The sequence below is a fragment of the Scomber japonicus genome, chromosome 14, assembly GCF_027409825.1.
Source record: "Scomber japonicus isolate fScoJap1 chromosome 14, fScoJap1.pri, whole genome shotgun sequence".
NCBI lineage: Eukaryota > Metazoa > Chordata > Actinopteri > Scombriformes > Scombridae > Scomber > Scomber japonicus.
In genome coordinates, this window is record NC_070591.1 from 25164808 (window position 1) to 25178675 (window position 13868).

At 40.8% G+C, this 13868-nt stretch overlaps 1 protein-coding gene across 1 annotated transcript; it reads left to right on the forward strand.

The window, feature by feature from the left end:
* Positions 1-576: 576 nt before the first annotated feature.
* On the forward strand, positions 577-13649 carry inpp5f (inositol polyphosphate-5-phosphatase F). The gene is made up of 20 exons (XM_053332718.1): positions 577-941; positions 2694-2774; positions 3172-3308; positions 4047-4175; positions 4351-4518; positions 4621-4677; positions 5031-5229; positions 5445-5624; positions 5973-6040; positions 6416-6540; positions 6650-6727; positions 6900-7020; positions 7703-7831; positions 8112-8229; positions 8325-8523; positions 8686-8757; positions 8840-8913; positions 9144-9272; positions 9378-9465; positions 9678-13649. Exons 1-20 carry the CDS (start codon positions 845-847, stop codon positions 10810-10812), a joined length of 3384 nt encoding a protein of 1127 aa, XP_053188693.1. The 5' UTR covers positions 577-844; the 3' UTR covers positions 10813-13649.
* Positions 13650-13868: the final 219 nt, after the last annotated feature.

Genomic DNA, 13868 nt, shown 5'->3' on the forward strand with positions numbered 1-13868 from the left:
AAATATAATATTCCTGTCAATCCAATGTTGCAAATATAATAATTTCAATATGTAGCTACTCATTGTTACATACTCTTATTGGGGGTGGAAGGTTGGGAGTATGAGTTTTATTGAAACAAGTACAAGTGTACAAGTACATTTGGTAAATTTACAGTACTTTGTGTCCATTCTGTGAAGCCAAGCATTTTTCCAAGGTAATAAAAAGTGATATGGATATGATGAGCAATAAAGTCGTGGCAATTTACCTTACAGTTTCTTTGTAGGCTATGAGAACTGGACCAAAATGTACCAGGGTTTCTCTAAGAGCCCCACTAAATGAACAACATTGTCTTTCCTGAGTTTCTATAAATAACAAATGAGTTGGATAAAACCTGTGAAGAATTGAAAGCTTATTTCCTTAGCCGTGATACCTGCACACACCGGTGATGACGGCCAGCATTAAGTCACATGTTATTGTTTGGAGCAGGAAACTGGAGGTCGGTTGCGTCGTGAACGCGGCGCTCAACAGCGGCTCCCCGGGACATTTCTTCACTCATTAATGACGAGTTTGCCTTTTACTCTACCCGACATGACCGTGAGGAGGGATGCTTATGTGACAGAAAGCGAATGTAATTTCCAGTATGCGTAGAAAGTGGAATAAACGACCTATTAGCTCGCTAAGTTAGGTGGCTAGCCGCCGTAGCTCAGCAGCAGCAGCAGGAGCAGCAGCAGCACAGCCCGTGGGAAAAACGAGCTAACCGTGGCTAGCTACAGTCAGCCTCCGAGACGTGGAAGTTGGTGATTACCTGTACCCGTCTGTACAGCCTGCTTGTGACTTACTGTTGTGTAACGTAAAGGGACAACAATGGAGCTGTTTCAAGCCAAAGACGACTACATACTTCAGAGCGGGGACCGGGCGCTGTGGTGTAGCCGCAAAGACGGGAGCATGACGGTCAAACCTGGTACGTAGTGTCTGGATGACAACCGGCCATTTACCTGAAACTAACCCATCATTATAACCCTTTATATTGAGCTGCGGGATTTCTACACCTGACAGGAGTCTGCTAACATTATTTCCCCCGCTGTGTTTGTGAATATAATGTGGTCAAATGAAGGTCTTACTCGCAGCTGTCATCCGTTCATCCATGTAAATAGACCTCATCTGTGTAAATACACATTATCGAGATCATTGCTTCAAACACTCGCAATTGTCCAGCTTTCTTTAACACAAAACAAACTGGTTTGCCGTAGAAGAGACTGGCATTATTGAGATGTGTCATTCCTAAGTCTTGAAATCACCATCCTAGCTTTCGTAGCAATGCCAACACCCCAAACAGACCTTAAAGTCCCAGCTTTGCTTATGTTACACACTGAGGGGAAAACTAGACTCTCCAGTTTTTCTATTCACAGAACTAGTTTGTGTCTGTAATGAGCTTTACAAATGTTGTGTTTGACATATGGCTGCTTAACAGACACACACTTCCCAGTGGTGACAAAACTAGAACACTATATGGAATTGTTCACTATGTGCTTATATCTATATTTATATATAACCTAACCTGTGTGTGTGTGTGTAATGTGTTATATAAGTCTGAATTTGAGTGGCAGTAAAGCAGCTGCTTGCGTTACATCTTGGTCACATTGCAGAAGTGAGTTCTGTGAAAAAGAATTGGTCATGCCTAAATGAAATATGGTTGGCCGTGGGAATTACACTTTCCCAGCCAAACTGAAAGCACTGCTGAACTTAAAGCAGCGTTTCACCACAGATACCAGAAAGCTGAGCGTGTTATTCTCCGTGTCGCTTGAAGTTGTGCGGCTGTGCAGCCATCCTGAACAGGTTTTTAGTTGCACCACTGTTTCATTATTTAATTGGAAAAATGGGTTTCCACTCCTTGCTGGGTTTCCACTCCACCCCCTAAGGACATAGTGAACTTTTTCCATGATATTAGACATTCTGACTTGTGGTATTGTTTTAGTAGTTTGTGTTTCTGCGAGATAGTCCCTGTGGGGCCCTCTCAGCCAGTTCCCTTATACATGAAATTCTCTGGCTCTTTGAACAGGAAGAGTCATTGTCTGTGGTTGCCAGTGCCTACAATCAGTCTTCTCCACCCGTAGCCACACCCTTCACATTTTTCCAATTTTCTCCACTATGATGTTTAATCCATCACCAATGCTAAGCATTCCAGTTTTTCCTTACAGTCATCATGTTGGTGCGTGGCCATAACTGACTTCAAACTCGGCCTGGTGTTTGAACATGTTAGTAAATGTTGACAGGCTGATGACACTACTTTTTGCAAATGTATATGAAGAATTACATACCACCAAGATTGTTACAATTCTTGTGAGATCTTTTTCTCTTATGTGTACATTTACCGCAGTTGGCATTTCTAGGCTAAATCATCAAGTCAACAAGGTTAACAGTGTTTGACCGAGTATTGAAAAACGTTTTTGCATTGTAACAGGAAATCCACTAACCATGACTGTTTTGAGGTACCTTCTGTTTGGTTCATGCATCTGTTTCTGATAGAAGAAGCACACAAGCTTAAATGTTTCAAGAGCTGACTCGAGGCAAAGTGGCATATACAGTAGGAAACTGTGCTTGCAAATATGCATATGTAATATACAGAGTGATAGCATATCTGGCCTAAAGCATGCAATGCTTCGATTTGGCTACATCATTGTTCTAATGTTTCATTTCCATATTTTTATTTCAGCAACAGACCTGCTGCTAGCTTGGAACCCTGTGTGTTTGGGTTTGGTGGAAGGTGTCATAGGAAAGATACAGCTACACACAGGTGAGTACTATAGTCATCGAAAAACTTTTTAACATTTTCTTAGACTTTTACTGCTTTTTGCTCAGAGCAGGTAGATTGAGCTGATGGTAATGAGTCAGCTGATGACGAATCTGAGAGTCTGATTTTGTTGATGTGCCTCCTCAAAAGGTTGGAGGTCTGAAATTAAGCATTATACCCTTGACAAGAAAATGGAATGAACAATTATATTATTCGAGTACATCTGATAGATTAACATGATTTAAATATTTATTTACCAGATGCCTGCATTACTTAAAGAAATCTGCAGTAAACTGCTGGCGTGCAGCTGGTTTCACACCTTTTCAGAATGTGAGGAATTCTGCACCTATGACGCAACCCCTCCCCACCCCCATCCTCCTTCTTCTTTTCCTCTTGGCAGATCTTCCTCTCGGCCTTGTATTAATCCGTCAAAAAGCACTGGTGGGCCGTTTACCAGGCAACCACAAAGTCTACAAGATCACCAAGATAGCTGTCATCCCTCTGTCTGACGAGGAGCCCCAGGAGCTCGAGCTGGAGGTGTGCATACTAATACTGTTAAGTGTTCATAGTCTACTGTTTGAATAATTACACTCAGCCCCCCTTGACAATAATTATTACAGTGCGTTTGAAAATCCTAAATTGTTATTTAATGTACCCAAGAATACTTTGTATGCGTCAATGTGTGATTCATCTCTGATGGGCTGACAGTGGTTCGAAATGTCTTGTAGATCTTTTTTTACTTTATTAAAGTTCAGTTTTATTTTCACCCACATATTTGAAGTGACTATTGAATTGCAGGCAATGATTGTAAATGATCTCAGAGGAAGTTGAATATTGCTAAGATTTCAGTTTTTCAGGGGAGCTTCATGGATGGTGAGACAGAATATTTTCAAGTGAGTAATAATGGACGAGATAGATGGTTCCTGGATAGGCTTTTAGACCCCATCCTGTTGTACTTTGTGCTTGTACTGCAGAATGATCATTCCTCACCTTTTTGTTCCCAGAAAACCTATAGCTCAATATTGCTGTTAAGCTGTATAGTGTAGTACTTTAGGAAAATGGAAACTACATAAAGTACTGTGTATTGTAGTCTTTCGGTTGTATGTAGTGGGTAGTAATATTAGTAGTAGTGTTTTTTTGTGGTGTTCCACTTCAAATCTCACTGATTTCTCTGTAAGACAGTTTTCTTGTTTTCAGAATTTAAGGTGGTACCAAATTCATTTATTTCGTCATTTGCACATTTGCATACATTTGATAGAAGTTCCTCTTTTTCAGGCCTGCAAGAAGCATCACTTTGGAATTGACAAACCAGAGAAACTGACCCAGTCTCCCGATGAGTCCAAGTTCTTGATGAAAACTTTTAGCCAGATCAAATCTAATGTGGCCGTGCCCATCAAGAAAAAGGTAATTTTTTCTGTACATTTGATGAAAATGTCTTGTTATCTTCAAATCAACACATCACCTTTCCTGTCTTTCTCACTTTGAAAAGCTTTAAAGTCAGGATTTTCCTTTCTTTGCTTTATCAGCATGTCACTCTTTTCTGTCCACCTACCCAATCCAGTATTCCCCTGCCTTCCAGGTAAAGGAAAACAAAGAGAAAGAACGCCTGGAGAGGCGGCTGCTTGATGAGCTGTACAAAATATTCATGGACTCGGACTCCTTCTACTATAGCATGACGTATGACTTGACAAACACCGTGCAGCGCCGGGGAGACTCAGAAAAGTCCAGTTTACCCCTGTGGAAACAGGTTTGTAGAGATATGCAAACATAAAGTTGGACTTGTTATCTAATCTTTATGTACGTATTCCAAAAACATATGTCTGTCTGTTGCTTTCTTTCTTTCTGGAAGGTGGATGACCGTTTTTTCTGGAATAAACACATGATTCAAGACCTTATCAACCTTCAGGTAACACACAGAAATACAAAGCTGCACGACTTGTTGTTGTTTTCTTTTTTTAGAATTGATTTAAAAAACTGTGTCCCTAGATTTGATTCTTTGACCATTGCTGACAAAGTCATAGTATTTTTCATTACATGTGTCTGCTCAAAGAACAGAGCTTTCCCTGCTGGGTAAGCTTGTACGAGTGAATAATTATCAGGGCTTTGTCACAAGAGTATGAAAATACTCTGTGAATAGAAGTGTTAACAGCTCTTAAGTTATGAAAGATTATCTGCTTTAGAGACTTGTCGGATGCAAAATACTTCTTTAATCAACATGGCAAACAGCATATTAAACCTCTTACATTTTGAATCCTCCAGGTCCCAGATGTGGACTTCTGGGTTATACCAATCATCCAGGGCTTTGTTCAGGTGGAGGAACTTGTAGTGAATTACAATGAGACCTCTGATGAGGAGAGGAGCAGTCCAGAGACGCCACCACAGGAGATCACCTGTGTTGACGACATCCATCCCCGCTTCACCGTTGCCCTGATCTCCAGACGTAGCCGCCATCGTGCAGGTAACAATCCTAAACTACTATTAGTTTGGCTGAGACCGACTTTGATTCAGCCTGAATTTATGAGTGGTGTTCACCCCGTGTTCAAATAGGATTTCTTTCAGGAGAGACTTTACATAACTTGGTAGACAATGTTTTTTTTTATTCCCTTCCAGTGAAGCGTGATCTGTGATAAAAATAATCTTTGACTGGTGTTTATGCATTCTCCTTGCCTAAAGGGATGCGGTACAAACGCAGAGGAGTGGATACAGACGGCCATGTGGCTAACTATGTGGAGACGGAGCAGTTGATCCACGTGCACAGCCACACTCTGTCCTTTGTGCAGACTCGTGGCTCGGTGCCGGTCTTCTGGAGCCAGGCAGGGTACCGCTACAATCCCCGGCCACGCTTAGAGAAAGGTCAGTGGATCCTACATTATCTGGCACACAGTCTACAGAGAGGGTTTCACAGTGAGTGCACTGGGCCTTGCACTTCAGATTGTCAGAAATAACAGTTTACTCAGTCAGCTAGGTCGTATATATTCATTTAAAGATATCCAGTTGGTTATCTGTCTTTATTCTGACTGGAATTTAGAGAGATTAGTGAATGGATTTGGAGAATTTGATACATTTCCAAGTGAAATAAAAACTATGATTTGGTCCTTAGATCTTTATGGCATATGAAACACAGCATCAGTCTCCAAAGTAACAGTGATGTAACAATGTGTCAACAGCTATCATTTCTATGCGTATTTTCTGATGTTTCAGGGGAGAAGGAGACCATGGCTTACTTTTCTTCCCACTTTGAAGAGCAGCTTAACATCTGCAAGAAGCAGGTACGGTTGCTTTTCACATATGTATATTTGGATATGTAGTTTGAATCTTCTCACTGAGCTTTTTTCATGTACACTACCAACCTCCACATGCTACCTGAAAAATGACTCTGAGAACCAGAACCGGTAACATTAACCCTGACGGTTTCCTCTTTTATGCACCACTTAAGTGTTTGAAAATGTACTAAAGCAGATGTATTAATATTCACACAATAGTGTTGCTGATTAGGTGATGAGAGAAAAGTGTTGCTGGGTATGTATGTAGGTTATGTCACGCTTTTGAAACTGTTTAGCATCTCACTTTGTTTCCACAGAATTGGTTGAGCAGGGCTTAAATGTTATTGCACACAGATCTTAACTCTTCATTGTCTTCTTCAGGTCATCATTAACTTAGTGGACCAAAGTGGACGGGAGAAGCTGATTGGTGACGCATATCTAAAACAAGTCCTACTTTACAACAATCCAAACCTCACATACGTTTCATTTGACTTCCACGAACACTGGTGAGAGAAACCATTTCCTCCTGAGTGCAAATTTCTATTTAAGAACAATCTATTTTATGTCACAGTGCATTAACTTCCCCCCGCATGCTTCTTATATCCTGTTTCACAGCCGTGGTATGAAGTTTGAAAACGTGCAGATACTGACAGATGCGATCTCTGATATCATCACTGACATGAAGTGGGCCTGGTAAATGTCATGCTAGGTTTTTGGAATTTTCAAAGATAATATGATCTCTTGTGCATCTTCATTCGTCATTTTAAGTTAGAAAACAATGTTTAGCTTGTTGGTAAACGTGATTATTTAGTTAAACATCTTAATGTCGTGAATGTCTCATTCTGAGTGTATGTTTTTTTATCAGGGTGGACCAGGATGGAGTCATCTGCAAGCAAGAGGGTGTCTTTAGGGTCAACTGTATGGACTGTCTGGACAGGACAAACGTGGTCCAGGCAGCTGTTGCTCGGGTGGTGATGGAACATCAGGTGAGATCTTATACTTAATGCGAGGGAAAGCACATCTAAAAATAGTTATTACATGCTGTAGTGCAGCTATGCACTGTGAGTGCATCTTCCTTCCTGTACCTGTGACCATTTTAACTGAAACTTACATTGTTCTTTATCAACATCAGCATCTGAGAGATATTTCTTTTTAAAATTATAACAATATTTATGTAATAATCATCATTATCAACTTCATTGACTTAACTTATGTAGCAGTTTTCTAAAATTGTGATGACAAAGCGATTTACCAGTGACTCACCAGATTCACGTGGCTTCTCTGTTAGTTTGCAGGCAGTTTATACTGTATTTGTACAACAGATTACTGACATTTGCTTGTATTTGTTCAACAGATCACACACTAACAGTAGACCTTTTTCATGTCTGTACAGCACCACATGGCAACAGTAGCAGAAGAGATCTTAGGGAACACCGGCATCATAGTTTACACACTCAAAATATTTTCAGCTTTCTTGTAATCCTGCAATTCCCTATGTATTAATCTCGGATTACATCTTGGATTACATTTAATGAGCAAATACAAGTGTAAATTGAGCAGTTCATGAAACTGGATACAGGCTGACCTTTTCCCACTGGTGCAATGTAAACTGAAAGAGAGACAGCGTAACTGCAAGCCAATGGAGAAATGTCTCTTCTCTTCCCACAGCTGAAAAAGCTGGGTGTGATGCCTCCCGAGCAGCCTCTGCCTCCCAAGTGTTACAGGATTTATCAGATCATGTGGGCCAACAACGGAGACACCATCAGCAGACAGTACGCAGGCACGGCAGCACTTAAGGTAACATCGCTGTCTTCACACATTTGTTCACGTGTGAATTAGTGCTTTGTTGATATCATAGTTTAAGCTCTTTCTTTATCTAATCATTTTGTAATTTAGGATGAATGATAAATAGAGCACACAGTATTTGCAGTCATTTAAAGGATGATAAACATGAAGTGATTCAGAATGCAGCCTGATAAAAGCTAACCTATAGACTAAGACATGCACTGTGCTCTCCATTCACTACCAGAGTTGCAAATGCTATATGTGTGAAGAACACTGTGTCAATTATTTTTAGGGAGATTTCACCAGGACGGGGGAGAGAAAACTGGCTGGAGTGATGAAGGACGGTGTGAACTCAGCCAACCGCTACTATCTGAACCGCTTCAGGGACGCTTACAGACAAGCAGTCATTGGTATGAAAGATTTCAGCTACATACTGCATGTGTGTGTCTGTACTCATCTTGTCTCAAAAACAGCCTTTGATTGGATTTTCTGCCTCTCCCTAAAGACCTAATGATGGGGCTGCCAGTGACAGAGGACCTCTACTCCATCTTCAGTAAGGAGAAGGAGCATGAGGAGAAAGAGAAGGAAAGCCAAAGGGGAGCCCAGGAGCAGGTCAGCCTCCTGCTGCAGACCTACATGCAGCTGTTACTGCCTGATGATGAGAAGTTTCACGGTGGTTGGGCTCTGATCAACTGTGACATGAGGTTAGCGGACACTTTCCTTTCTAAGTATTTATGTGTGAACCTAATTCAACAGATACATCTTCTATACAATCTAGTGGACGCAGCCTGCTTCAGATTTATACATTGTTTTCAGAAGTTTGCAAAGTGCTCTTATCATGATATTTCTCTCTTATTTCCCATCAGCATTATTGATGCAACCAACAAAGAGGTGGATGTGCTGCTGCTTTTGTCTGACAAAGCCTACTACATTGCTTAGTAAGTCTCACTACAAATTTCCCAGAATGTTTTTTCTTAGAAATAATTTCCGCTGAATTCACTTACGTTTGCTTATTTGTAGTTACGATGAGGAAGCAGATAAAGTCAACCAATACCAGCGCCTCAATCTAGAGGGTTTGGAAAAGATAGAAATTGGTAAGTAGTAAGTTCCACTCAAAGGAGAAGTGAGGTTTCTTCCACACTGACTGAGTCATCCAACACTTCCTGAAAGTGTGTTTAACAGTTTCTCAGTAACCTTTCAGCTATATCGCTGCTGATTATGATTCATGCAAAGAAAGCACAACACTGAAAGTGGAAGTTTCAAGTGTGTGTGTGTGTGTATGTGTGTGTTTTTTTTAATAGTTTGTTTGTTTTTTTGTTTGCAGGTCCAGAGCCTACACTGTTTGGAAAGCCAAAGTATTGCTGTATGCGTTTGCATTACAGGAGTGAAGAGACAAGCGGATACTTTCACACACTGCGAGCCGCCACACGAAATCCTGAGGACGATGGAAAAGGTAGGATATAAAATAATTCTTTAAATTCTTTGACAGGCTTGAAAATGAAGCTTTGCAGATCATATTATCTACAGTGGTTGAGAAATCCATTGTGATGTATTTCAGATACATTACAATGCATTGCGGAGATGCTTCGCATTACGAAACAAGCCACAGGGCTGGATCTACTAGTGGTTGAAAAGAAGCTGGAGAGGTGAGTTGTCATTATGATAACAATAATAATAATAATAATAATAATAATAATAATAATAATGATAATAATGATGATGACAATAATAATAATATAAAAAATAATTAGCTCTCTTCCCTCTTATCATATAAACGTTTGCAGTCATAATGGCACAATTTAGATGACAAGAGCTTTGACGAGGGCTTTGAATTGTGTATTTTGTGTCTGTGCTTTAGGCGGCAGAGTAAACCTCATGAAGACATAATGGGGATCCAGAACAAACCTGCTGACCAAGTCCAGGGCAGCTCTGGTCTGGCACAGGGCAAAAGTTTCCTCCTCAACAAATTCTCCTCTCTCAATCAAAAAGTGAAACAGACCAAGACAAACGTCAACATTGGCCCCTTCGGGAAGCTGGGAAGCTTCTCCAAGCCTGACGTGGCGGTCAGTTTCCTGAAACCAACTATGCATGTCAACCTGTGGAAGTCGGACAGCAGCTTGGAAACATCAGATAGCAACCCTGGCACCGGAGCCCTGAAAGATATTGGTGACGAGCACTCTGAAATGTCTGACTCTGATTCCTATAATTCTGACCCAGAGCACCCGTGTGCTGGCTCCTTAGAAAACGTGGACTATGTGCTGCCCAGCTGTGGCATTGTAGCATCAAACCCACGACTGGGCAGTCGCTCCCAGTCCATCAGTAGCGCAGAGCTAAATATACCCTCCGTCATCCGGGTCACTGGCTGTGACGGAAAGCAGGAAAGCTCCCCCCAAGTCAGTGATGACAAGTCCCCAGGTGCCGCCTCTGTGGCTGAAGAAGCCATTCTGATTGACTTTGGCACACCCATTGATGCCTACTGCCACCAGTTTGTCCACGATGCACAGACCAAACCTGTTGAGGTATTTGGAGAGCAGCCGCTCAACCCTGTAGTGCCTGTGCAGAATAAGATCCCAGCAGACTCAGACAAGCAGCCAAGCTCTAAGCCGCAGCATCAGCAGGAGGAGCCCCAGCTCCCCAGGCCATCCCAGCTAGATGTCCAGTCCACTACCTCCAGTTCCAACCTCCTCACTGTCCAGAAGCCCAGCTCTGCGGCGTCAGGAGGCTCTCAGAGGAGTCTGTCCTCACAGTTGGAGGGCAGCCTCGGCCCTTCACCTGCCGACAGCAACGGAAGCCGAGTGGTGTCCCCCTTTGCCAAGATCAAGAGCTCCATGGTCCAGGTGGCCAGCCTCACTCAGGCTGGTCTCACCCAGGGCATCAACTTTGCCGTGGCGAAGGTACAAAAGAGCCCAGAGCCAGATACTGTCAACGAGGCCCAAGAGAACGAGCTGAAGGCAATGTTTACACAGTGCCAGACCAGGATCATTCAGATCTAGTGCTTTCCTTGTAGCAGGATTTTGTAGTAGTGCGTCATGTAGAAACTTCCAGTACAGTAGCGGTAGCAAAAGCTTGCACACAGCGTCACTACTAGGCCAAGAAATGCGCTCCTAAATTTGCCCTTTAGTCAAACTTTCCCCTGTTAAGGATGACTCTTGTACAGAAGTTAAAAATACAGTCAAATGCAAATGACAGCAATCATGTTTACATGCACACAATCATGAAACAATTCTCATAATCATAACAAAATACAGTTGATTGATCACAGTGTCAGGTGTTCACTTTTCTATGCGTTAATTATCAGTTGTCATCAATACATTTACTCCCTTTGGAAATTGCAGTGATGGGGATACCATGATTTTTCTGTTGTTCCAATGGTAACTGCAAAATGTGCAGGCTGAGTATAGAAATGATTAGTTATAGGTGAAATTAACATTGAATTAAATGTTTCTAAGTATTTATGTGTTTATGAAAATTTTAGACGGTAGTACATTTGATTGGAATGGGGGCATCCAAACAATAAATCACTCCAGAAATCCTGCTCCTGTGCTAAGATAATCAAAGTTGAAGAATATTCTCATCACGATTACATATAGAAAACAAAGTAGATATTTAAGTTTTTAAAACTTTTAAACTCATGTACCTGTGTTTTTGTGCATGTAAACATGTGACTGTCCTTAGTCTGAAAAGTAATTTTTCGATTCCCCCTTGCATGTGAGGTCGATGGTAACAACAGAGTTTGACGAGGCAGGTAATTATTAGCTGCATGTTGAAAGACCAACTCTGAATTCTCATGTACTGTATGTCATCCCATATGTGCAGGTCACCTATTGGCGTTTTGTGATATAGACCTCGTAATAACCTACAATTTGTAACAGTTGTCATAGAATCCGACCAAAATAACTTTTGTGATTCCCAAAGGACATCTCCGTGTGAACTATTATCCTTTGTATAGCTGTCAGAAACTAGCAAGACAACATACTGTACGTAAATATCCTATGTAATATCAATGTTGTCAAGTGTAACTTAGAAGATATACCGTTATAGAAACTATGACTACACAAGACCTAAGTAAGAGTATCCCGGTTGTTGATATGTACAGTGAGTTTTATGTTTATGCGTTCCCTGAGTAGAGCCTTCCCTTCAGCTTTTTGTATTGATGGCAGGGTGGCAGCTTAATATGTTCAAAGGGGTAAGAGCAATTATATTTTCAAAAGATTGCCTAGTGCTGTCATCACTAACTATGAAAAAAAACAGAAAAACTACTGGTTAGAATTGTTTTTGATAGATTCTATGTATTGAAATAACTATTCTGCTAATGGTTGTACTAATTCACTATATGAGGGGTTTGTTTGAACCGAGTCCTCGGCCAGCATTGTACATTGCATGTTTTGACAAAGACAAAGAGAGTAGCATATAGTAGGTATATATGCAATTGCACCCACCCAACTATTAGAGACACTGACGCTTTTATGCACTCCCCAAACCGAAAGCATATTTGCCTTAACAGGGAATTGAAGTGGGATTATGTATATCAGGTATTTATGGCAAAATCTACCTTTTTAAGTCCATCCTTACATGTTACATTTGGTGTACTGTATTAAAAGATCATGTTCAGGGTTACTGTATGTCATCAACATTTATCTTGGGATATTTCAGTTGAGGGCACATACAGTATATTCTCCATCACGTAAGGCACATTATAGAAATGAGCAGACTTTAGAGATGTGTGTGTGTGTACTGTTCAGTATGATTGTGTTCTGTTGCTGCTGGTATTTAGGAGTGTTCACTCCCTACATATTTATGTGCTATGAAGATGTAAACATTGATATGTTATAGATGTTTTTCTCTCCTTAACCTCAAGATTCCTCATTAATCCCCGATACAGTTGTTGTCATGAGAAAACAATCTCCTCCAGAACTATGACAAATCATAGTCCCCCAGAAGAAATGATAGCAAACCTGGGCTACCATTACCCCAGTGCTGTGTGTATATTGGTGTGTATTTATGGTAAATAATAATAATAATCTGGTCTGCCTTGAGTCGGAATATCCCAAGATAAAGGATCAACATATTTCATATTTTGTGTCATGTTTGCCTGTTTTCTGCGTTCAGCTTGCTCACCAGCAGATAAGATGTGGGATACACGTGTGTTTTATCTGACTAATTGTGCTAAGTGAGACTGTAAGCCTTGGCTGCTTCGTGGGTGCTACATTATATAGTTATCCAACCTGCTGATAGTGTGTGGTGCTGCCAAAGCTTTAAAAGGTAATCGCTGTAATGCAATATTTTAATGCAGAAGGTTAAAGGTGTTTTTTTTTTTTTTTTTTTTTAACTTTCTTCAGGATTGCAAACACTGGAGCAGTTCTCACGCTGAGCAGAAACATAATTCTGTCCTAAACTGGCTGTATTAAGCTAAAAAAAAGGAACAGTAATCCTCAACATTCCTAATAGAGACCATAATGCTAGAATATTGGTGTCTGGATTTTATATGCAAAAGCTGGCAGTTAATATTTGATTCAATTTGCTGGGTGAGATTTTTCTCCTTTCCCTTTGTTTTATACACAAAGTGCTTTTTGTGACCACCTCTTCATTTTATGGTCTGGGGTTATCCTCCCTGCCCATTCAGACCCCAGACCGTCACGCCATCACGTGACAAGAGGTCTTAAAGCATTTGATTTGCACTGTTTCAGCACATTTTCTAGCATTAGCACCATTTCATCCGAATGTCTGTGGTCAATGGTCATACCTTTCCTCTTTATCAACTGACTATTGTCATTGTTTTCCACAGTGTACTGAGATTGTATTGTATATTAAAGTATCCTATTTATTCTTATCCTCTTTGGGTGTGTTACTTGATAACAAAGGGCACTGTACACTTTTTGTCTAGGAAGATATTCCATTGGAATAAAATGTATATGAGTGAACAAGTGTTGCATGAGGTTTATTGTCAGATGCTTTAAGAAGTCACTGCTGACGTGTCAAACAGTTTGCCGGTAACATAAGCTGAATGAATACTGATGAAAGAAGGAAAATGCACAGTGGGGAAGAATTC

What these genes read in the sequence shown, in the direction of transcription:
- inpp5f (XM_053332718.1), top strand. Translation starts at nt 845, where the DNA reads ATGGAGCTGTTTCAAGCCAAAGACGACTACATACTTCAGAGCGGGGAC. An exon ending in CAGGCACGGCAGCACTTAAG is followed by an intron (nt 7,832 to 8,111) that starts GTAACATCGCTG and finishes AATTATTTTTAG; the next exon opens with GGAGATTTCACCAGGACGGG. An exon ending in TTACAGACAAGCAGTCATTG is followed by an intron (nt 8,230 to 8,324) that starts GTATGAAAGATT and finishes CTCTCCCTAAAG; the next exon opens with ACCTAATGATGGGGCTGCCA.